The 26397-nt window shown below is 40.7% G+C and overlaps 1 protein-coding gene across 7 annotated transcripts in view; it reads left to right on the forward strand.

Moving 5' to 3' along the window:
• The window catches only part of OCIAD1 (OCIA domain containing 1), a 41367-nt gene extending 18562 nt beyond the window's left edge, over positions 1-22805 (forward strand). For 6 of the 7 annotated variants that reach the window (XM_030563230.1, XM_030563235.1, XM_030563232.1 and 3 more), the window contains 4 exons: positions 765-894; positions 4978-5183; positions 9490-9642; positions 19877-22805. In XM_030563230.1, coding sequence (XP_030419090.1) covers positions 765-894; positions 4978-5183; positions 9490-9642; positions 19877-19914 — 527 coding nt within the window. In that variant the 3' untranslated portion in view covers positions 19915-22805. Of the gene's footprint in view, positions 1-764; positions 895-4977; positions 5184-9489; positions 9707-19876 lie in introns of all 7 variants that reach the window. The other variant, XM_030563231.1, reaches the window with a different exon arrangement.
• Positions 22806-26397: the final 3592 nt, after the last annotated feature.

Consider the following 26397-nt stretch of genomic DNA (forward strand, 5'->3'; position numbering starts at 1 on the left):
ACTATAGCCTGTCGCTTTAAAAAAAAAAAAAAAAGCATTAAATAAAGTGAATAGACAGACACCTTCTCTGCCTTAATGACTTATTGCAAGTCAGATTCTTTTATTAAATTCAAAGTGATATTCTTAACCGTGAAGTAGGGCTGTTCCCAACTTGAAATTACTTTCTTTGAGTTTTTGTTCCAATGTGGAACAATTTTATTATTTTTTTTTAACTTTGGAATTTTCTACAATTTCCAAATTTCCTATGGAGAGTCTAAATTTTTGTTTTAAAAAATAAAGTCTGTTTCTACATATTCTGAATGAAATTGATCAGGCTTTCTGAGCTACTCAGCTGGAAACCTTAGAGCCTAGCTCTAGTCAAAGTTTCCAGGATTGCCAGGTTTACTGTTGTGCAACAGGGAACCCAAAGTGTTGAGAGCTCTAGTTTGAGACCCTTTGGAAACTTGGTCCAGAGATCTTTATGATTGTCATCCTTCTCTCCTCTCAGCTGCCTCATCTCATGGTTGCCTGCTTGTCTCAGACACTTCATTATGACTTTGTTCAGCTGTCACTTACGTCTTTTAGTACCTTCTCTGGACAGGCGTACCAAAGAAATATTAAAGATGCTGCCTTTTTTGTTCTTTAAATCAAAACTGAAGACTAACTTATTTTCATTTGATACTATGGCATCACGTACTACATTTTTTAATGACTACTTTTATTGTAAAGTATATTGATGTTATGGTGCAGAGTATGTCAGAGTTGCTCTTTTCTTTACATGTAAGTTGCGGGTATATGTGGATATATTGCTGGAAAGATTTCTTACCTGTCGGCCTGCCAGGAGAAATTTAAGAGACTGGAGAATTCCCCAATAGGAGAAAGTATACGACAAGGGCGCAGACCTCTTCCACATGAGTAAGACTTCAATTCTTTCACTTTCTTTCTTTAAATTCTTAAACTTTTTTTTTCTTGTAAAAAGTTAATAGAAAGATCAGGGCTGTATTTGCAACTTGCGGTGAGCCTGAGAGCTGAATTTTTCCTTCCCTTCCAGCAACTTGTTACCTCCAGGAAACTCATTCTTTGTGAATTCACAAAGCAGTGGCATCAACTAAAAATTATAGTTTGAGCTCTGTTATGTACAACTGAGTATTTTGTGGAGTCATGCAAAGCATGTTTTTGTAAACAAAAATGTACTAGAGTGTACACTAAGGCTTTGCTTTCCTGTGGAATTTCTCTCAATAGTGTTACACAAGTTTTCCCTTGATAGTTTAGAAGACAACTAACATAAAATAGCTTCACTTGTTGGAAGTTTTCCAGTAGTTTAGTTTGACTGATGATGAAGTAGAAAGAGGGCAGAAATAAAAATAAAAGGTAAGAGATCAGTAAACAATATTAGCTGACAAGAAGCATGGTGGACAAACTTATTACTTTCCTTTGTTCACAACTTTAAAATCTATAATAGCGGAGAAGCATGACACCATTATGCTTTATTTATGAAAAACTCATCAAGTTCTTTAAAATATTTCCTGTTTTGTTTCAGAAATGTTTTTCCACTTGGTATGGTTTTTAATAACATTAGTTTTGTAATCTCTGACCAATATACATCTTTATATTAGTTTATATAATTCACTGCTCAGAAAATGTTATTTGGATAGCAGTGAGCAGTAGTCCAGTTTATGTAATGGTTACTGTTACACAGACAGACATATTTTTAAAAACTTTTTAACAAGGACTTGATTAATCCCTTAACTGCTTTCCAAACTGGGATTTTTGAAAGCTTTGGTGCTGAACATGTTTTTATACTGAAAGAAGTGAACTTACTGCACTAAATTTGATTGTATTGGATAACATCACCCTAAATACTTAGTTCCCTTTAAACTCCATGTTCTAATCTCAGTTGTTTTGGAGGTGATCATTCAAAACTAAATCTTTTACAAGTAAGAAATTATAGTGGCTCATATCTTTGTCAAGAGTTGGTGAAGAATTGAAACTGTAAAAACGTGTTTAAATGGACAAAAGATTAGGTGTCTTGATGATGTAGTAGGTTAATAACTCATCCTTTTTGCTTCCATAAAATGGGTTTAAATTGTTTTAGGCTATGAATGAGAATGTTGTGGCTCTGTCTGGTAGACAGTAATTGGACAAATTGCTTCTAAACTGCAATATTATCCACATATACTGCCCTGCTTTGAAGCCAGTGATCTCAATCATTTCACTTTCATGCTAACTAAATTCATACAAAACAAATGGCTTTAAAAACATTTTGGTTTGCAATTAGCAAGTCCTAGGCAAATAAAGGATTTTTATTTCTTTAAAATTGTCCTTTATATGCCACTGTACACTCATAGATGAGGCAAGACAAGTGCAACCACCTCTGGGCATAGAATGCATTGTAAAGGGAGAAATAACAAGATAATTCAAGATATTGCCAATGTGGATTTGAACAGGATAGAACTGATGAGAAATTATGTCAAGTAAAAATTACATAAAGAACCATCAGAACCCAGAGAGAACAAATGCACATCATTGATTAATCTGTTTAAGAGATGGGCAAAACAAGCAGATATAGCTGATATGGATTCTTCTTTTTTTAATATAATATGAGTTTATACAGGTGGCTTACTTTATTAAAAATCACTTTCAGAGAAGAGAGGAACCAACAAAGCTACCTGTATTTGAAAATTTTACACAAGGGCGTGGTTGGTTTCAGCAGTCAAGATTCTTTAGACTCCTGACTGTTTTTAAACGAGAAACAGCATAAAGCTGTTAAGTGCAGACTGTAAATATGAAATATCAGGAAAAGAATGGGATGAGATAATACAGATAACTGTTGGCCCTAATACTAACAAAACAGTGCAAGTTTAATATTATTTAGTTTACAGAATGTATGTTTCTCCATTTCTGTATAATAAAATACATAATATTGCCCTAGATAGCTGTATGAAATTCAAATAGCCAGGCCCTCTTCCATGCACATAAAATGTGACTGCTGGATGGTACAACCCCCGCCCCCCCCCCCCCAAAAAAAAAACCCCAAAAAACCAAAACACACACAACTCCCCCAACCCTTTGGAAAACTGTCCTGAAGGAAATAATAACTAGAGAGAGAACTTGAACAGGATTTGGACTTTGGGAGTTGGGCTGTTTGTAAAGATTCAGTTTGGGAATAACAAAGCTACTCCCGTTTTAGCTGTTTAGAGTAAAAAAAAGAAAAGCAATCTTAAATTTGTTGTTTCAGGCAACACTTCCTATTGTAGATCACTGAAAAAAGTTAATAATATAATATCTTACAATGGAAGACTTCTCAAAATTTGTGAGACAGTGCCAGCCAAATTCACAAAAATGGATTAAAGTAATAATATACCTTGCACAGGAAAACAATACAATAGAAACACTGAAATCATTGAGATGCTTTGATATAGGGTATGTCTATGCATCAAGCTGGAGGAGTAATTCCCAGTGTGAGGAGACACTCATGCTGGCTCTCATCAAGCTCTAGTGCACTAAAAATAGATCATAGCCAGGGCAGCACAAGGGGGGCGGGGTGGGAGGGAGACGGGCGGGCTGGCTGCCTCCAGTAAGTTTCTAGCATCTGATGGGCATACACTCAGCAGCTAGCCCCTTCTGCTGCTTACACTGCCGCACCTACATTCTATTAGTGTGGTAACTCAAGTGTGTCTCCTCAAGCTGGGAATACCACTCCCAGCTTGAAGTGTAGATTTACCCATAGACATCGTAATCTTATACCTATACGAGAGTCAAGAAGAATGTATACACAAGATAACTGAATTACATCCCTGCCACCTTTTGTTTTCTTTTTTCTCTTCCCCTGAGACTCTTCCATGCCCCCTCATAAAACGTTCAGCTTCCCTTCTCCCTCCCCCCCCCAAAAATGTGAATATGAATGCTTAAATGCATATATACATACCATGTTAAGGCAGTATTTAAAAAATGGGGGAAAAGGGAAAGTTTAAAATAACAATATATGGTCAATATAAAAGATGTTGCTTTATATTGTTAATTCTGTAATAAGATATATGTACCTATATGTGTAAAGACAATGTAACTGTAATGTTTTACTGTATTGTAAATGATCCAAAATATGAATAAATAAAGTCTCCTTCTTTCCCTTCTCCCCCAAAAAAGTAAGAGATGGGCAGCTGAGTAAATAATTCAGTAGTGTACAGGGCCATTAGAAGTATGGGCTTAAATCCTTCGCTATTCAGCGAAGCATATACTTAAAATTAAAGCATGTGCTTAAGTGCTGTGCTGAATCAGGCCTAAATTACTATAGTACACAAATTTTTTTGCATGTAACCAATTGATATCTTCTTTTAAAAAAATTGTTTTTAAACATCATTCCCCGTTAATTTTGTGCCGGAAAACTAATTCAGCAATTCCGTATAAGGAGGAGGAACATCAGACTTCTGTTTCCTCAAGATAATTCTTTTGCCCCCAAGATAGCTACTGTGACTTTTTTTGGTATTGATCAGTCGTAGCAGCTTCTAATGAAGGGTTTTAAGTTGCATCTTGGCTTCTCAAACCACAGTTCTTCCCCCAAAAGGTTCAAAAATAGTAGCTAATGCTAGATTCTTATGCCACCACTAGCTCATGCAGACACACCCTGTTCTATTTGTGTCTGAATTGTCTTTGGGGGCAGGGATTGTGTCTTACAGTATTTATCTTGTAAAGTTCCAAGCCCATGGCTGGTACTCTGTCTATATTCTGTATTTTTTTTTTCAGATATGACTTAAGTTTCTCATGTATGCTCCTTTTTTAAAGTGTGTATGTGTTAGGGAGAGGGACATATAGATCTTTTTGGACTGTAAGCAGAATCGATTACCTTTTTTCTTTTAAAATCCGTTAATACTTAAAGTTTCAAAAAAATTATTGTATTCAAACCTTTAATCAAGGAAATTTTATTCCTCAACCCTTTGTGTGTCATGTGCTTTAATTAATTATTTCCAATCTTAATATCCAATTGTGTTATTTTTCCAGATATGCTGCTCAAAAATCAGAGTTTGCAAATTTGCCTTCTCAGTCTCCTTTTGGATCTTCTCCAACAGCTGAAGCCTCACTTTCTTCCAGCTATTCAGATGAATATGGTTCAGCAGATCAATCTGTCTCTAATTATGCACCAATTCCATTCAGTTCTTCTCTGAATGAATCCTGTCCTACTGGAATTACTGAACATAATGCCCCAGGTATGGCTTGTCTTAATAAAGTTTATAACTTCATAGTACATTAATTCTTGTCTCTGTCCTGGATGACTTTTGTCTTCAGAGGTGGGAAGAATGTGAATGTAAAGCTGCTTTTGTCATGATAATAAATACGGTATATCCCCTTAATTTGTTTGGATGTATATATTCTGTATATTCAAATTGCCTTATTTCAGCACCTGTCCAAATATATAGTATTTTGTAGATTGCAGTGATTTTTGATACAGGAATGTATCAAAGTTCCAAAAAGAAAAGTATGTTGACACAAAGCACATCTATCCACAGTATGTTTCTACTTTAACATTTCTCTTTAAAACCAATTTAACTTCTGTATTTTTTAAAAAAGATAATTGCAAGTAAAGATTACAAAGGCCACTCTGTTTGGAAAATTAAACAAACATACATATATCTCCCACATGAAGTTTGGTCCCTACAGATTTTCTTTTAATCTTTGCAGTTGAACAGAATGGCCAGGGGCAACAGGAACATGGGTGGGGGAGTTTTTCCTTTTTATATATAGCAAAAAATTTATTATTTTATTTATATATGCAGCTCTCTCTGATTTAGCTCTAGTCAGCTTTTGTTTACATTTTAACACTTCTGTGTGGTGGAAGGATAATCATCCCCTTCCATTTCTCTAATCATTTAACCGTCATGGATTTAATCACTGCATATTTATTAGTCATTTACATTTGAAACTTATATATAAAATGAAGCTTTTTAAGTGACATATTACTACCATCTGTAATGGGAATCAGTGAAAGTTTTCACTTCTTTGTTTCAGGATTACAGATTAACCATTCAAATTTTGTAAGGAAGTATTCTCACAGGTATTTCCTATTGCAGACCTATAGGACTACTTTTGCTTGTAAAGTATAATTAAAATTGTCACCCATGTTTGGTACATACATTTATTTTGAGCCTTGAGCATATGGGGAGGAGGGAAAGAGGATGACATCTAAATCTGTCATTGCTAGGAAAATAAATTGAAGTTAAGGTCTCAGAAATCAAACAAAGGTGCTAATGGAAGAACTGCTGAAATGTCCAACATCAGTGGTCTGCAGGGAGGGTTCAGGTTCTACATTACTAATTTTTGTTGGAGGAAAAAAATGTTGTTTGAAATTTGAGAGGAATGATTCAGCCATTTAAATCCATCTAAAATCTTGACTAAACTGTAGCTTTTTTTGTTTCCTACTAGCCTTTCTGGCTTATTGCCTTGCTGTTAGTTATATCCTCTTAACTGTATAATGCCTTAATCCCATGCCAGTGGAACAGGGCTTTTTAAAATGTGATAGGTTTGTGTTTTTAACTTTTCTAAATCTGAATATAGGGTCCTGATTTCTCCTGAAACAACTGAGGACATCACTGAGCCTAAAATTGCCTGTAGCCTTCATGCTGCTTTAGGTGTTAATAATGTCCTGGACTGTTGCAGGGGAAACACAAGATCATGAACTCAGGTCTTGGATGATACCTAAAAAAAAAAAAAAAGATTTTTCCATATATCTATATATATTAGATTTTTTAATTTAATTTTTTTAACAATCTTTTCATTAATTTGACTCTAACAGCCCGTTCACAAAACTAATTTTTGCTAACAGATTTAGGGGCTGACATTTTAGACACATTCATAATCTTTATGGCTCCTTACACTGAAGCACTTGAAAACTGCAGTTGTAACAGAATCCAGGAGTTGCTCTCTCCAGGTGTTCTGAATTTATACAATATTTGATAATACGTGGAGGGGAAAAAAAAATCCCCAAATAAAGTATAGAAGTGATTTTCAGAGGAGGAAATGTGTGCAGAAATGCATAAATGAGTGCTTGCAAAAGTGAAATTGGAGCTGGCAATTTACACACATTAACCTCATACGTAGATTGATTTTGATTTTTAATTGTTTTTAATTAACTGGGTTTATAAAACTGGACAGTAAAGAATAGCATGAAAGAATAATAAAATAAATATGTAATTAATCCAATGTGGAGTTTTTCCAAATCCAGTTATCCCAATAAGTCTTAAGCAATAACTCACCTATTGATAACAGCAGCATTTTAATGTATAAAACATCACATTCTATCACAAATCCTGATAACCCTTACCATTTAATGCAGACTGAGGTAGAGTGACCAGACAGCAAGTGTGAAAAATCGGGACAGGGGTTAGGGGAGGCGGGGGTAATAGGATCCTATATAAGAAAAAGACTCAAAAAGCGGGACTTTCCCTATAAAATCAGGACATCTAGTCACTATAGACTGAGGGTTTCTCCAGAAACGATTGCCTTTAATATACAGATAGACTGATGTCTTGCTCTGTTGGAGGACCTGCTGTACATGGTTTTGCTGTTTCTGGAAGGACAGCAAGCCTGTATGCAAATCATAAACTTAGCTGGATTTCTGAAAAGTAATTTATAAACTTTAAATCATTTTGGAATAAATTTGTCTTGTTATGCTTTTGTCAAGTGACCAAAACTTTGTCATCCACCAAATGTTAAACAGCTTAAATCTTTCTGGTAATTTAGCAATATCAGAATCAGAAAATATAAATTAGTTAGTGTCTTACAGTTCTCACGTGTGGACAGAGATTGACAGTTTGTCTACCTCAAGCATAAATAAGAAAAAATCAATTAACCAAAAAATCAATCTTGATCTTAAAAAAAAGTAAAACCCTTGTTTATCTCCATTTCTGATTGTGATGTGATTTATAAATTTAGCTACTTTCTTGGGATTTACAAAGCTGACCATGTGTCATTCAAAATTAATAATAGTTTAGCCAAAAAAAATTGAAGAACGAAAAGAAAATGTAATCAGGCCCTAGAAGAACCATCACACCCTGAAATAGCGTTATCCCCTTTGCCTTATTAATTGTAACTCAGTCCCAGATATGATCATTCACATAGTTGCAACCACTCATGATAGTGTTTACTGCTCAGTTTCTTGGATGGGAGAAATCTTGCAGATTGTATCATTAATGGTTTATAAACCAAGATCAACAGTTTGTCACTTTGTCTAGACATCTTCCTCCTCCTCTGAGGTCGTGAGTTGAAATCCTGGCCCTATTGAAGTCAATAGGAGTTTGCCACTGACGTCAGTGGAACCACAATTTGACCCAAGGAATAAGTGAGCCCAAGCATTTGCATCAACTCATATGAAATTTGAGTCTTATTTCACAGAGTTCAACTTATTTATCATTTCTTTAATTTGTTTGATAATCTCCATAATAACAAACTGAAGTTCTTCATGAGCCAACCTAGCAAAGTGACTCTAATAGTTGTAGAACAACTCAAGATGTAAAAAACCCTCAAATTTGTGGTTCTTCCAAAAAAAAAAGTGGTGCATCTGATTTTCCGTTCACCAAAGGTTTCCTTTATTAATCACGACTATATGTTATTTGAAATGCTCTGTCAGTAGTAGTAGCACCAAATCATGGTGCTTAAATAGATGAATATGTTCTTATTTCCTAAACATTACTGAACTAGACATTCTTACTTTTACTCAGGATCTCTCAAAGATATGACATTTTTAATATTATTGGGATGGTTAGGTTTTTTTCTTATTTTATCCAAGAAAAAGCCTTTCTCCATCCTAAGAGCAATACATTTTTGACAGATTTACAATGCGGGGGATGAATGAAAGCAAACCCACAAGCCTAATAGTGCTTAGATGCCACAGAGTTTGGGCATTTTATAAATACGTAGGTGGCTGATCCATAACATCCTTTTCTCTTTGGACCAGTTTGATTTCCCCTTCTCCAAAGTCTTCATTTTTAAAAAGTTTGTCCATGCTTGGAATGCACAGAATTCTCTTCTCTAGAGTCTGAAAATATGGAAAACTCTTGCTTTGGGTTGCACTATCTGCTCAGACTAGACTGCTGTACCATACTGATGTACTCCCAACAGAGCAAAACGTCTTTGCTGTCAGTCATGATCTGTGTGAACTGCTGTCTGCTAGAAATGCTGTTTGTGGTAGTGCTATGCATAAAAATTCTGCTTTATGCTCTTATTTGTGTGTCATTACTCAGTTTTTGCAGCACACAACTACTTCATAACATTGGTGGCATCTGAGAATAAAATGAAAGTTTTCAGGAGGGATCCTTCTGAATGTATAGAGTGCTTTTACAATACTTTTAAAAAACTGAATTGCAATTTAGGATTGTGACTGTAATGTATCCCATTTCAATCTAAATTGAGCTACAATTGATCAGCATGCTAAAAAAAGTTTGATTAATTGCAGCTATAATCAAGTGTAGTTGGATGTTGCTAATTCTCTCTGGGTTTTTTTGTTTTTGTTTTTTAAAGAACCTGTTCCATTACTAGAAGAAAGTCCTAAAAGAAAAAATGTCTCATATGAGGAGTTAAGGAATAGAAACAGAGAGACATATGAAGTAGCATTAACGCAAAAGGCAGAAACTCCAGTCAAATCTTCACAGGAGAGACCATTTAAAAAAGAAGGTAATTTGATGCTGAATTGCTGCAGTACGTGGTGAACATGGATGCCAAAGTAGTGTTGAAAAGGGTTAGTCTTATGCTTAACTTTGTTTATCCTTTAGGGATTTCTTAAACAGTGTCTTGAGGGGGAAATGACAGAATTTTGTTTCTGACTTAGGTCACATTTGAACTGATTTCCTTTCTATGTATGGCTTATGTACATCATATAGTTTCATATTTCAAATTACTTCTTGTGTTTGGAAAAAAACATGATGTTTCGGGAGCAGATTATAATGACTGTACTAGAACAATCATGTTATCCATTTAGAAACAAATTGTGAAAAGCTTGATTAGTGCTTGACTGCATAGGCCTTTAGGCGTGTGGCTATGCAACAAAGAAAAACCTGCAGCTGGCGTGTGCCAGCCAAATTAGGTTCACAGGGCTTGGGCTGTGGGACTGTTTCACTGCTGTGAAGACTTTGGGGCTTGGCTCTAGGATCCTGAGAGGTAGGAGGGTCCCTGAGTCTGGCAGTCTACATAGCAATGAAACAGTCCTGCAGTCTGAACCCCATGAGCCTGAGTCAGCTAGCACTGGCCAGGCATGGGTGCCTACTTGTATAGACATATCCAAAGAAAGCACTTACTGCATCACAGCTCTATAGCAAAGGTTCTAGAACTACGGTTTCTGATTGAGTTTTTTAGCTTTTGAAAGGGTGTATGCTAAGTTAGCATTCTCTCAAAACAGACCACATACCTGTTTTTAAAACGTATTTTATGAATTTGGGGATTTCTGTAGTGTAGAATTTTGAAGGACATAGAATGGTAAACATCTGCAACCATGACATGTTAAAATTTAAAGGAAGGAAAAGACAGTTACTCACCTTTGTAACTATTGTTCTTCAAGATGTGTTGCTCATATCCATTCCAAGTAAGTAGGTGTGCGCGCGCTGCGTGCACGTTCATTGGAAGATTTTCTACCCTAGCAACACCCAGTGGGTCGGCTGGGCGCCCCCTGGCGTGGCACCACTATGGCACTGAATATATACCCCTGCCGACCCGTCCGCTCCTCAGTTCCTTCTTGCCGGCTACTCCGACAGTGGGGAAGGAGGGCGGGTTTTGAAATGGATATGAGCAACACATCTCGAAGAACAACAGTTACAAAGGTGCGTCTTTTCTTCTTTGAGTGCTTGCTCATATCCATTCCAAGTAGGTGAATCCCAAGCCTTACCTAGGCGGTGGGGTCAGAGTGAGAAACTGCAGACTGCAAAACTGCTAAGCCGAAGGCTGCATCGTCTCTAGACTGTTGCACCAGGGCATAATGGGAAGTAAAGGTGTGTACTGAAGACCACGTAGCTGCTCGACATATCTCCTGAATAGGTACTTGAGCTAAGAAGGTGGCCGACGAGGCCTGGGCCCTCGTGGAATGTGCGGTAATATGACCTGGAGAGGTATGAGCTAGCTCGTAGCAAGTGCGAATGCATGTAGTTACACAGGACGAAATCCTCTGAGAAGAGACGGGCTGACCTTTCATCCCGTCCGCCACTGCAACAAAGAGTTGGGGCGTTTTGCGGAAGGGCCTCGTACGGTCAATATAGAAGGTGAGCGTCCTACGGACGTCGAGCGAATGTAACTGCTGCTCCCTACGAGATGTATGAGGTTTGGGAAAGAAGACCAGTAGGAATAAGTCCTGGTTGAGATGAAAAATCGAGACTACTTTAGGGAGGAACGCAGGATGTGGGCATAGCTGCATCTTGTCTTTGTGGAACACCGTGTATGGCGGGTTTACCATCAGAGCCCGAAGCTCAGAGACTCTCCTAGCCGATGTAAGGGCTACAAGGAAGGCTGTTTTCCATGATAAATATAGGAGTGAGCAGGTTGCCAATGGCTCGAACGGGGGGAGCGTAAGTCTTGTCAGAACTAAATTGAGGTCCTAGGAAGGGGCGGGACATCGCACTAAGGGGTATAGACGCTCCAGGCCTTTGAGGAACCTTGAGACCATAGGGTGGGAGAAGAAGAATAAGTACCTTCTCCGGGGTGGAAAGTAGAAATAGCTGCCAAGTGCACTCACAGAGATGAGATAGCGAGGCCTTGTTACTTTAGGTACCAGAGGTAGTCCAAAATGGTAGGGATAGGAACCTCCGCAGGGGCAACATTCTGCGAGTGACACCAGCAGGAAACCGCTTCACTGGCTAAGTAAGTAGACCGCGTAGAAGGTTTCTTGCTACCCAGGAGTATCTCTTGCACCGGGGCAGAGCATCGTAACTCTGATTGGGTTAACCATGCAGAAGCCACGCTGTTAGATGGAGGGATTGCAGGTCTGAGTGGAGAAGCCTGCCGTGGTCCTGCGTTATCAGATCCTGATGAAGGGGTAGGGGGATTGGTTTGGCTATCGAGTAGTCCAGCAACATGGTGTACCAGTGTTGTCGGGGCCACGCAGGGGCGATCAGGATCAGTCGAGCCCTGTCCCTGCGAAGCTTTACGAGAACCCTGTGCACCATCGGAAAAGGTGGAAAGCAGATGGTTCGCCCAAGAGATTAGGCAGGCATCCGATATTGAGCCCGGGGCAAGGCCCTGGAAGGAGCAAAACCTCTGACACTTCCTGTTGATGCGGGAAGCGAATAGGTCTATGTGGAGAAAGCCCCACTTCTGGAAGATGAAATGTACAACGTCCGGGTGGAGTGACCACTCGTGGGAGAGAGAGGATCTGCTGAGATGGTCTGCCAGAGTGTTCCGGACCCCTGGGAGGAAGGACGCTACAAGGTCTATAGAGGGGGCTATACAAAATTCCCACAGTTGGATCGCATCCTGACAAAGGGGGGAGGATCGAGTCCCTCCCTGTTTGTTTATGTAATGCATTGCTGTTGTGTAGTCCATGAGTACCAGTACACCACAGCCTTGCAGATGATGTTGGAACGTCTGGCATGTGAGGCGAACTGCTCTCAGCTCGCGGACGTTTATCTGCAACGCTAGTTCTTGAGATGACCAAGGCCGTGCGTGCGACGATGGCCTAGGTGTGCCCCCCAGCCGAGAGATGACGCGTCCGTCGTTAGGGACACTGAGGGCTGTCTCGGTTGGAACGGCATCCCTGCACACACCAGGGAAGGTGTTAGCCACCAGTTGAGGGAGCCTAAGACGCTCTGAGGAATGGTGGACGATCATGTCTATAGCGTCCCTGCCCAGGTGGTAAACTGAGGCAAGCCACGTGTAGTTTGAAGGGGACGCAGGCATAGTTTGGCGTGCTTGGTTACAAAAGTGCACGCGGCATGTGACCGAGAAGGCTGAGGCAGGTGCAGGCCGAGGTCATCAGAAAAGTTTGGAGGCTTTCTATGACCGAAACTAGTGCCCAAAACTGGGGTAGTGGAAGGCAGACTGTTGCGAGTGTGGAGTCTAGAATGGCCCGATGCATTCTATTCTTTGAGTGGGCACTAGAGTAGACTTCTCTAGATTGATCATCAGGCCAAACCCCTGGAATAGGTCCGTGACGATAGCAACATGCCTGGTGACCTTGAACCTTGGAGGTCCCCGCGAATAAGCCAGTCGTCTAGGTAAGGAAAGACGTGTATACGATGATGGTGGAGGAATGGCGGCGACTACGGCAATGCACTTTGTAAAGACGCACGGTGGTGGTAGAGAGACCAAAAGGGAGGACTGCAAATTGAAAATGTTGGTTGCGCACCATAAACCGTAGGTACTGTCTGTGCGGAGGGTAAATGGCAATGTGAAAGTATGCATCCTTCATGTCGAGAGCAGCATACCAGTCTCCGGGATCCAGGGATGGATGATGGTCCCCAGGGACACCATGCGGAACTTCAACCTCTTCAGAAAGACGTTGAGACCGCATAGGTCCAGGATGGGTCGGAGATCCCCTTTCACCTTGGGGATAGGAAATATCGGGAGTAAAACCCCTTGCCCCTGAACTCCTCCGGTACCTCCTCTATAGCTCTGATGGAGAGGAGCATACGAACCTCTTGCCAGAGGAATTGCTCGTGAGAGGGGTCCCTGAAGAGGGACGGGGAGGGAGGGGGCGAAATACATTGGATGGTGGTATCCAAATTCCACTGTGTGTAGGACCCAACGGTCTGAGGTTAATGGGCCCACGCAGGGAGGAAGGAGGAAAGGCCGTTGGAAAACTGAAGAGGATCCTGGGGAAGGACTGGTGCTCTGCTCTCAGGCGCACCTTCAAAAGTTCGGTTTTGGTCCCTCTGATGGTTTGGAGGGACCGTTATTCTGGCCCCTTTGGGAACCTGATTGCTGTCTGCGGTTCCACGACCACGCCTCCTGTTAAAGTCTTGTCGAGGTCTGGGCGGGGGGTAAGGGCGTGAGGCTGGGTACGGAAAGGACCTCCGTGGGTTTGCAGAGTATCCATCCCGAGGGAACGCATGATGACACGATTGTCCTGAGACTCTGGAGTCTAGGGTCCATTTTCTGGGAGAAAAGGCCCTGTCCATCAAGTGGGAGGTCCTGAATAGTGTGTTGCAGTTCAGGAGGTAGGCCTGATACCTGCAACCACGATATTCTCCGCATTGTAATCCCCGAGGCCACGGTTCTGGCCGCCGAATCAGCAGAGTCGAGTGAGGACTGCAGAGAAGTCCGTACCACTTTCTTCCCTTCCTCCAGAAGGTCTTGGAATTCCGGGCGGGAGTCTTGTGGGACCAGTTCAGCGAACTTACCCAGCGATTGCCACGTATTATAATTATACCTGCTGAGCAGAGCCTGTTGGTTAGCCACTTGTAGTTGGAGGCCTCTGGCGGAGTAAACTTTACGCCCCAGTAGATCCATCCTTCTAGCCTCCTGTGATTTTGGGGCAGGGGCTTGCTGGCCATGGCGCTCTCTCTCATTTACAGATTGAACGACCAGAGAGCATGGAGGAGGATGGGTATATAAGTATTCATACCCTTTAGAGGGTACCATGTATTTCCTTTCCACGCCTCTGGCCATGGGAGGGATAGACGCCGGGGATTGCCAAATGGTGTCTGCTTTGGCCTGGATGGAACGGATGAATGGCAGAGCCACACGAGTTGGGGCATCCGCCGACAGTATGTCTATGATCGGGTCTTCCACCTCCGGGACCTCCTCCACCTGAAAGTTGATGTTTAAGGCGACTCGCCGGAGAAGGTCCTGGTGGGCTCGGAGGTCGATCGGGGGCAGGTTCGATGTAGAAGTGCCGGCTACCGCCTCGTCTGGCGAAGAGGAGGACGACAGACCCGGCACAGTTGGCTCGTTGAGTGACTCCTCTTCTGGAGGAGCATTAGAGTCCTGGAATACCTGAGGATCCGGCGCAAGATCCGAGTTGTCCGTACCTGCTGGAGGAGGGCAGCTACAGTGGCCTCTGGTGCCCAATGTTCCGACGGGGCGGAACGAGATGGAACCGTGGGTTCACCTTGGGCCTGGTGATATGCCCAAGGCATCCAGAAGGACCACTGAGGCGCTTGTTCCGTGCCCTGAGGCTCTTGGAGGACACAGCTCTGTGTTTCTGTATATCTATATACGACGCTATCAGTGTGCGAAGACTCAGATGGGTGCCGTGATGGCCATGGCGGAGCAAAGTGCACGTGAGGAGGAGCCCTGTGCGTAGAGTATCTAACGTCATGTCTCACAGGAGAGTGGTACCGGGAGTCGTACCGGTGCCGAGAGGTTGACCAGGACCTGCGACCAGTGCGGTGCCGGGAGGTTGACCGGGATCATGAAGCTCTACGGTGGGAGTGGCTGCGGCGTGAACCATGCCGGGAGCTGGACCACCGTCTGGAGTATCGGTCCGGAGAGCAGGATCTTGAACGATACTGCGAGTACGACCGGTGCCAAGAAGGAGATCGGTACCGGGACTGCGAGTTGCGTCGAGATTGGGACCGGTGGTGAGATCGGGAGTGCTGGCGAGACCTCTATCTCGAGTGGTGCCTGCCTGCAGCATCGATGGAAGGTGGCCTGACTAGAGCAGGCTTCCCTGCTGACGCAATAACCCGCACCGGCGGTGCCGGTGGTTGGGGCAGGGTGGGCTCCGTTAGGGCAGTGAGTTCCCTCGCTGTCGAAAAGGTCTCTGGTGTGGTGCGAACAATAAGCTTGACCTCGGCATGTGCCGGGGAGCTGTCATGCACCGGACTCGATGGCTCTTGCCTGGCTGGAATCACGGTGCCGAGATTGCCCGGTGCCGTGGCAGTTGTTGGTGCCGGGCGACCGGTTTCGGATGCTGCTCAGACTGCGGTGTAGATATTGGAGCTGCAGGAGCTTTGGCCTTTTTGGCACATGGGAGAGGGAGCGGTTGCCAGACTGGTTTCTGGGCTGGTGACAGCTGGTGCCGGGGCATCTTGGCGGTGCCAGCGCTCTCCGGTGCCGACGAGGCATTTCTCCCCGGCACGGACTGTGCGGTGCTCGGTGCCAAAGACGGAGGAGTGAGGGCCGCTTCCATAGGAGCTGCTTTAGACGAAAGTTCCGCTCCTTTTTGTCCGCAGCTTGAAGGACTTGCAAATCCGGCACTATCTGTCAGATGGGATTCTCCCAGGCACTTTAGGCAGGAGTCGTGGGGGTCTCTCCGTGGCATCGGCAGCCGGCAGGCAGAGCACGGTTTGAAGCCCCAGTGACCAGGCATTGCCTGGGCACCGGGAGAGGGGAAGGGGCTAATCCCCCAGCCCTGTGAAATATATACACTAACTAGGTTTACAAAAGGTTATAAAAGTGTTAACTAAACTATAAAACTATATACACATAGAACAAGAACGAGGAATAGCTGGGGGAAGTGGAGGTCAGCTAAGCCGCGCTCCACTGTTCCAATGACCGACACGAGCGGTAAGAAGGAACTGAGGAGCGGACGGGTCGGCAGGGGTATATATTCGGTGCCATAGCGGCGCCACGCCAGGGGGGCACCCAGCTGACCCACCGGGTGTTGCTAGAGTAGAAAATCTTCCGACGAACGTGCACGCAGCGCGCGCGCACCTACTTGGAATGGATATGAGCAAGCACTCAAAGAAGAACTAGTACTTGGCACCGATCTTGAGATTTTTGTTTTCAACACTGGAAAACAGAACTTTAGACAGTAAAACAAGAACAAAATGGCATTCAGTCAGTATAAAGCTATCTTTGGGAACCACACTTATTTTGAATAAAAAAAAATATTTTACTGTTTAATGCACTGCAGGATCTGTCACTTTGAATCTTCAGGAATTATATTTAGGTCCCCACATATTCTGCATCACAATGGGACCAAATTCTGCAGTAGCAACCCTTTAATTTTGTTGCAATGTTAATTTATTCTATCACTGTGACATACTCTACATTCCCCTACCATCCACCCTCATACAAACATATGCAGTTTTAGCCAATAGTTGAAAATATTAATTAATATAAAATTCTTGGGTGAACATTTGAAACAATGGTTATTTTCAGAGATAGGGTTTTTTCACTATTTTCTCCATGGAGCCTGTAATACGATTAACTCCCCCTTGTGGGAAAAGCTGTAGAGCAAATGTAGCTGCAGGCTGGTCCTAGCAGGGCAAGGAGATAAAATATTGAGTACCTGCCTGGATCAAAATGATGAATTTTGTGGCAGACACTGAATTATGTGGATTCTTGGGAAAAATGCTGACTCCCATGGCTGTGGAGTTCATGATGCCATGATTGAGATGAATGAGGCAGTTCACTTTTCTTAGCTATTGTTCCAGGTTACCTGTAGATTCAGGCAACAGACATTTCATCTGTGTGCACAGTTTCCTATTCAAGGTTTTTTCCACAGCCATAGAGACTAGAACCATATTTTCTTTAAATGAAAGCTCAAGTTCTGGAGCAGCACTTTGTGGCAATGAGTAAACAACAAAGTCTGTGGCTATGGAATTGCAGAATACAAAGGTTCAAAATTTTATTTATACTTTTTAATCTAGGATTTTTTTCCACTATGGAACAATTTTTAAACATAACATAGGATCACAATAGATGGAATGTTATGTTATTTTATATTTATCTTCAGCTTTTGAAAATGGAACATGAGTAGTTCACTGAGCTTCCTACAAATAACTTGTAAATGTGGTTGCTTGCACTGTTTAAGGAAGTAGAGTAAAAACAAAACTAAAATAAATGTAAATATTTGTTGAATAATAAATGACACAGAAGTGCATGAAAGTCTGAAATTAATTTCAGGGAACTTACTGATGGCACAAACAGATGGTTCAATAGCAGAGCTCAGTGATTTTTCAGCCTGTTCGTTTACTACTTTTCTTTTGAAATGTTAGATAGTTTTATTATAATGAGTAAGAACATGAAGTAAAATTTAGTGTGTGCCTGCTTTGGGTTTAACCTCTGTGCTCTTAGTGTGCCTGCGTAATGCCTGCTAAATTGCTGAGGAGTGGATGCTCCTCAGCAGCAGTCAAATGATGATAAGCAATGGGGATCCCCTACAGCAGTTTTGTGTGGGGATGGGAGCAGAATTCAGCACAAATCCTCAGAATTGAAATTTTATTGAGAGGGTAGGAGGAACATCTGCAACACCCTTCTCCTGTCCATGCCACCCTCAAACACCTCCAGTAGAGTCTTTTATCACTCTGTGCACCCACAGATAACCCTGAGGCAAGCCCCAGTGCCCAAGAGAGCTTCTTTCCCTGGAGATATATCTGCTTTTTTTCTGGCCTTTACGTAAGAAAAGTGCACTGGTTAACTAAAATTGATTGGGTTAAACCAGTGCAAAGAGCTCTGTGGACCCTCTTCCTTTGGTTTTAAGCCACGCATATTTCAGTTTAGCTTGTCAATTAGACATCAGCTCAAGTTAAACTGAAATAAACCTGGTTTAAACTGAAATTAGAGAGTCCACAGAACCTTTTGCATGGATTTAACCAAATCTGTTTAAAATTGCACTTTTAAGATGAAGTCATTGCAATTTCCTCATGTAGATGTCATTGTTGACAATACTACCATCCTCGTAGTCACTCAAGCCCATTATTTGGGTATCATCTTTGAATCCACCTTATCTCTAACCCCAGACATTCAGGCTGAAGCCAAAGCTTGCTTCTTCCTTCTGTGTAATATTTCCAAGATCCAGTTCTCTGTGTGAACCACATAAACTCTCATCCTGTCTTGTCTTCTCTGACCACCTCCTCTCTGGCCTCCTGACATTCCCCTCTCCTTTAGAATCTTTGGCTGGTCTGACCATATTGCTCTCACTTACACACAACTTCTGACAGCCCAGATCCTCCTACTGGCTCTCACTTCTGTCTTGCATTAAATTCAAGCTTCCCCTCCCTTTAAGGTAGGGTGACCAGATGTCTCAATTTTATAGAGACAGTCCTGATTTTTGGGTCTTTTTCTTATATAGGCTTCTATTACCCCCCACTCCCTTCCTGATTTTTCACACTTGCTGTCTGGTCATCCTACTTTGAGGGCCAGCACAACTCAGCACCTACTGTCTATCTTTGGTACTTGTATACTACAGTAATGGGGGCCTCACAATCATTAATGTATTTATCCTCTCAACACCCTTGTGAGGTAGAAAAGTACTGTTAAACCCATTTTAGAGAGGGGGAACTGAGACACAGACCAAGTGACAGATCAGGGGACCCAGCTCTCCAAAGTCATAACCATTGGTCCATCTTTCCTCTCTCTATATTTATTTTATTTTAGTATCTTATTGTAATCTAATTCTGTCCCCTAAGTGATGCCAGGCTCTATCTCCTGTTTGTCCATGTCTCTCCCAAACAAGCACCTTTTCACTTTCTTCCACACTGCCCTCACTGGACTAATCCATAAAACCATTACCCTTCCCTCCTTCAGATCTGTCTCCAAGACCCACTTCTACATTGTAGGCAGCTGCCAACTGTTAATGGCCAGGTAGTTGGCCAGTGGGGATTACAGACATCGCCTTTTTGTTTCAAAACAAATATAAATTAAATATATAACTAATTACCTTGTAGCCACCTAACTGTGCATATAACAAGACTATGCAACCACATATTTGTATCTGTTATTCTTTCACTGTTTGTTCTAATTGTTTGGTACTCGTTGCATCTTGTTTTAAAGTAATTAAACTCTGCAGGGTAGGGATTAATGTAATTGGTCCCTAACCTGACTGGGGCCTTTTAATATTGCTATAATAGAAACTAGTAATGCCATCTTTACCCCTTCCCTCATTTTAAAAATTACTAGACGCACACTGAAGTGTAACTGTCCCTAAACCTCACACTTCGAAAACAACACATTCACCACAATTTCAAAGCACTATGTAAATTAAACTTATGTATTTAAACTATTTAGTTGTATGTGATATTCTTTTTCTTTTTTCTAGTTAAAGTAAACAAGTATGGAGATGCTTGGGAAGAGTGAGAACTGAATCTCTGCATGTACTGAAGGAAGTTATCGTCAATCAGCTTACTTCAGCTCCACCTGTTGCTCATGAATATCTGCACACTTTGGTGTATTCTGCCAAACCGAAATATGTTATAATAAAGGAGACTAGATTTTATTTTTGACTTTCCGGAAGAGTGAAAAATTATAGATTATAGGCTTAACATTGTATAGCTTTGCACCATTGGGGAACTAGACTATTGATGAGAACAGTGATTTTAAACAGTTTGATATTGTTTAGAAATAATGAAAAAGGGATAGTTCGCACTAATTTTATACATTTGTAATGAGAGATGAGACACTGGCATATGTAAACAGACTAAGTCGGAGGTACTGGTGTTGAGAGGGAAAAAAACTAGTCCTTTCAGATTATTCAAGACTCCCATTAAAAGTCACTCAGTAAAACATACCCTCTTATTTTGTTTGTTCTGAAAGTAATGAGATGTAAAATCCCAGTGCTATTTACCCCCATCTAATTAGTAAGGTATTAAAATAGATTTTAATTTCTCCCATATTTTTGGGGACTTCAAAGTCAGATCTTATTAACCTGCAATAAATCTTTAGGACTAAACAGTAAAAATGGACGGTGATGAGGAACTAGCTAGGTACCAGAGTATATGTACACTTTTCACGCTCTTTAAAAACGTTTCAGAATAACGTGCACATTTTAGTGAGTTATCCTGACTCATCTACCCCTGAGTGATTGTCCTGACAAGACCCAAGTTTACCAGAAGCACAGAAAATGATTAAATGAAAGAAAAAGGAAACATTAAAAAAGCATCTCTATTTAGGCATAGTGGGTAAGTGTATTAGTTCCTTACATTTTGGTGACTTGGGTCCAAATTCTGGCCTGGATTGAAAAATAATTTTGTGGTTTTATCCTTATTCCCATGTTTGCACGTCACAAAACCACCACACAGTTTGTCGCTACTTTGTCTCTTGAGAAGAGATCCCCTTGAGTAGAATATAGCATTAGTATTTCTGTTCAGACTGAGATACATTGGCAGAGCTGTGCTGACACATTTTCCTAGTATCTGCTTACCTCCCACATATCTGGATCAAAACAGTGCCACCAGTCTCTTTCATGAGCACTAGAATCTCATCTTCAAGCTGTGACCTTCAGCTGCTCTACTTATATTCTTAGCCTGTCAGCACTGTCTCTTTCTGGTTTGGTTAAAGGTGTGCTGAAACTGATCAATATCAACCCTAACTTAATGAGAGAAGAGAAGGAATTATATTACCAGACAAGAAAAATGCTCTTGAGGACCTCATTGATTCAATGGACCAACAAAAGAGCAACATGACAGAAAGATTCACCAGAGTGGTACAGAGTAAGCTGAAATGAGGATGACAAATAAATGTAGAGAAGATGAGTTCTTAAAGAACCAAACAATGTTTAAGAACATCTGAATAACAGGTCTGTTTGCAGAGAAAGGAAATGCCAAACGACTTCTGACCGTAAGTGGATTACTAGCATCAGGTTATCTTGAGGCTAACTGTAAAAAAGACCCCAATTTACCTTGATGGGAGAAGGCTTTCAGGTCTGAAATGAGAGGTCCATGAAAGTACTAGAAGTCAGCAGGATTTGTACTGTTGTTGAATGATGGGGACAGTGCAGAATACTGAAAGTGGTCAGAAAAGTACTATTATCATGAGAGAAATTCATATAACGTTTTCTTGATTTCTCCTTGTTATACCCACCATACAAAAAAGGAGACAATAACTTACTAAGCTGCAAACTAGTAACAGGAAGTTGTAACACTTATCTTTGCGTAACTGATCTTTAAAGAGAGAAGGTACATTTTTCTGGCACTATGTTGAAGCAGACAATCTCTAAGTGAAGGAAGGACCCAAGGAAAAGCATCGAGGAATAAGTTTGAGGAAAAATACCGATATTTTTCACTCCCTCCCAATCCGTAAAGGAGGTAGTATTTTGGACAATCATCTTGCCAATACAAATGTCTTGCTTTATTGTTTTTGTGAAATGTGGACTACATTAGACTCTTTTGGAACATGTTTGTAAGAGTCCGGTGACTCTCTCTTTGTCTTTGCCTCAGAAATCTGAATTAATATTTGCTTGTACTGAAGGTTCTTACAATTTCTGTGTGTGTGTGTTTTATGTAGATGAATGTTTTCTACCCTTAGGGCTTGTCTGCATGGGAAATTATACTGGTTATACCAGCAAACTCCCCATAGGGATGCTTAGATTCAAGAATGAGTGTGATTTTTCCAGTTTAATTTGTCACTTTGGAAGCAGTTTAAGCTAAACCTGAAGAAGGCGTTCTTATTCCAGAATATGAGGGTTTACACAGGGAGTTATACTGGTATAACTGTACCATTGAATTTCCCTGTGTAGACAAAAGTCCTTCATAATGAGTTAGAACAATGAAAACATGGGGCTGCAGTCTGATCCTTCTTCCTTTCATCACTTCTCTCCAGAAATCAGTGGACAGATGTTGCACTGCATGTGAGAATCCATTTGGACTATCATTAGAAATATTTTAATCTGCCTCACTATTTATTTGTAATTGTGTGCTTATCTTAGGTAGTGTGATGATTGTGGACCATCTGGTGCAGAACAGCAGTTGATGGGAGATTATTTTACCCTTTTTCCCTTTAAATATTGAAAAAGGAAAAGTCATCTACTCCATTAATATTATACCTTAATCTTGCATACTAAAGTGAGTGCTTTCTAAATGCTGTAAGCAGTTTGTGTACTGATCTGAAGCCAAAGGTTTTGAAAATGAGTGACATCTCACCCCAAAATAATTTTATGTATGCAAAAATCATTTTATATAACACTGTTAGAAGAATTTTCATTTTCTGTAGCTATGAAAATAAAGGGTATATCTCGTATGTGGGAAACACTATTTCAAATGCTGTTTTTATTAATAAGAACTAGCTATGTTAATATATGTGGCATAAACAAATATCAGAGAAAATTCAAAATTAAGTGTGGAGCTTGGTCTCTCAATCTTGCCTTTTTGTACCTAGTTATTGCTGTAAATTGGGTATGTAAATACTCTTCCTCACTTTAGCACAACGTGTGGTGGGTTGAGGTGGTTTTTTGTTGGTCTGTATCATGTCCTTAATGTACATAAATACCCAGGGTTTGTATGGTCATAACTTTTAACCTCAATGGTGGTTTGAAAAACAAAACCCTAGTATTCTATCAAAGCAGGGCCTTTTACCTTTTTAGACAGTATGATTCTGCATAGTGAGTGTGAGATTGGCATGCAGGCAACTGGAAGGATGTTGTTACTGGCATTGCAGGAGGCATGAACTGGCCACATTACAAGTGTGAACTGGGCTATATTTTAAAATGGCCATAGTTACATACTGTGACCCAACATCCCTTCATTTCTCTTAGCTTGGAATAGGAATAGGTGCAATTTGGGTTTGAGCCTGAGGTTGATAAGAAGTTTTCACATTCTTCGAATATCTTGTCAGAATCCCCCCCGAGAAGAAGGAGAGGTAATGACTTGATTTTTCTCCTTTGAAAAAGGTGCCCAAACGTAAAACTTTGAGAATGTATTAGATATCAAGAACCAGTAGGGGCGAGTGAATGCCGAAACAACCCTGTGTGTGAATTTTGCTTAGATTAACTTTCACAGGTAACAATTATCATTTTTGGTTAGACAAGTTTCTAATGTGGTTCAACCAAAAGGATAGTTGGTTTAAAATAGACTCGATTGAAATAGAAGACAGCTTTTCTTTTAAGTAATCTTACCTGTATGATGTCTGTTAACAAAGAATCCAGAATTTTATACAACTTGGACGTCCTTTTCTCACGTAGCATAGAACTAATCATCCTAAAAATGCATCTCTTCAGTTTTACTCTTTAGGTCATAAGATGTTCACTGCTGTATTCTGTGTGAGCACCAAAAGGAATGAACACACAAGGATTATGTATTAATTAGGGCTGTTGATTAATTGCAGTTAACTCACAATTTAAAAAAATAATCGTGATTAATCGGTTTTAATCGCACTGTTAATAGAATGCCAATTGAAATTTTAGATATTTTGCATGTTCTACATTTTCATATATACTGTATTCCGTGTTGTAATTGCAATCAAAGTGTATATTTTTATTACCAATATTTGCACTGTTAAAATAATACAGTATTTTTCAGTTCACCACATACAAATGCAGTAGTGCAATTGCTTTGTGTAAGTGCAACTTACAAATGTAGTTTTATTTTTGTTACATAACTGCACTCAAAAACAAAACAATGTAAAACTTCAGAGTCTACAAGTCCTAATTCTTATTCAGCCAATTGCTAAGACAAACAAGTTTGTTTACATTTACAGGAGATGATGCTGCTCTCTTCTTATTTACAATGTCACCAGAAAGCGAGAACAGGCATTTTCATGGCACTTTTGTAGCCATGAAGCATGTAGCACTGCAAGGTACTTAAGTGCCAGATATGCTAAACATTCATATGCCCCTTCATGCTTCAGCCTCCATTCCAGAGGACATACTTCCATGCTGATGATACTCATTAAAAAAAAAAAAAAGCATTAATTAAATTTTTGACTGAACTCCTTGGGGGAGATTCATATGTCCAGTGCTCCATTTTACCCACATTCTGCCATATATTTCCTGTTACAGCAGTTTTGGATGATGATCCAACACATGTTCATTTTAAGAAGACTGCATTTTATCAAATCTGCAGTGAAGTTACAAATGTGAGATTTCTAATGATAGCTACAGCACTCAATCCAAGGTTTAAGAATCTGAAGTGCCTTCCAAAATCTGAGAGCAATGAGGTGTGGAGCATGCTTTCAGAAGTCTTAAAATAGCAACACTCTGATGTGGAAACTACAGAACCCGAACCACCAAAGAAGAAAATCAGCCTTCTGCTGGTGGCATCTGACTCTTATAATGAAAATGAACATGTGTTGGGCCACACTGCTTTGGATTGTTATTGAGCGGAACCTGTTTTTAGCATGGATGCACGTCCCCTGGAATGGTAGTTGAAGCATGAAGGGACAGATGAATCTTTGGGACATCTGGCACGTAAATATCGAACAACACCGGCTACAACAGTACCATGAGAATGCCTGTTCTCACTTTCAGGTGACATTGTAAACAAGAACTAGGTAGCATTATTTCCTGCAAATGTAAACAAACTTGTCTGTTTGAGCTATTGGCTGAACGAGAAGTAGGACTGAGTGGACTTGCAGTGTCTAAAATTTTAAATCTTTTTATTTTGCAGTTGTTTTACATAATTCTACATTTGTAAGTTCACCTTTCCTGATAAAGAGATTGCTCTATAGTAGTTGTATTAAGTGAATCGAAAAATACTATTTCTTTTGTATTTTACAGTGCAAATACTTGTAATCAAAAATAAAGTGAGCACTGTATACTCTGTATTCTGTGTTGTAATCGAAATCAATATTTGAAAATGTAGAAAACAGCCAAAATATTTAAATAAATGGTATTTTATTATTCAACAGTGCAGTTAATTGTGATTGATCTTTTTAATCATGCAGTTAATCACGATTAATATTTTTAATTGCTTGATGGCCCTGTTATTAATTATAGATTAACCTTCTTGGAAATGTTTAAAATAATTGACTTCCCTAATTCTTAAAATCTTTACAATTTTTAAGTTGCAAGGCCTAATTATTAAAAAATAAAAGGTAGTTGCCTGAAACTGGGGGCTATTGACATGCATTGTGAGCATTTGGCTTAGCTCCTTCGCATTTGTTACAGCCTCATTAAAAGTTACAATGTCAGTTGCTTCTGTATTGCAGATATTTGGAGAATTGAGTTTACAATGCTGTCTTCCGAAATCAACAGCAAGATTCATAATCCAAAATAAGCAAACAGTCTAATTCTTCAGTAATTGCTTTCAGTAAATGTTCATTCATATTACATGGATCTGTTTGGAACCCAGTTAAACAACAGATCATCCCAAAAGAAAATAACTCCTCCTGCTCATTCAAAGAAAGCCTAGGTAGGGGCTGAATTGTGCAGGACTGGAGAGTTGTGGGTACTATTCCAAGTTGCACCCATAAATCACACTGCCCACTTGAGATGCAAAAATAGGATGTCACAGTATATTGTGCAGATGTTCAAAGTATGATCCTGTGTGATCAAAGTGCGATCATTGTCTTAGGCCTGGTCTACACTGTGGGGGGGGAGAAGGAAGAGAGGGATCTCTAAGTCGATGTACTTTGATCTACTCACTGCAGTGTCTTCACTGTGTTAAGTTGATGGCTGACGCTCCCCCATCAACTCTGCCTGCGCCTCTTGCTCCGGTGGAGTTGTCATGGTATAATTCCCCACTCTGAACCTTAGCATCCAAAAGATGGGGTACCAGCATGAATTCCTCTAAGCTCAGTTACCAGTTTAGTACTTGTAGCGCTGCCACCAACCAGGAATTCCAGTGCCTGGTACACTCTGGTCCCCCAAAAACCTTGCCTGCGGAACCCCAAGACCCAGTCCCTCTGGAT

This window comes from Gopherus evgoodei, chromosome 5 (assembly GCF_007399415.2).
Source record: "Gopherus evgoodei ecotype Sinaloan lineage chromosome 5, rGopEvg1_v1.p, whole genome shotgun sequence".
NCBI classification, from domain to species: Eukaryota; Metazoa; Chordata; order Testudines; family Testudinidae; genus Gopherus; species Gopherus evgoodei.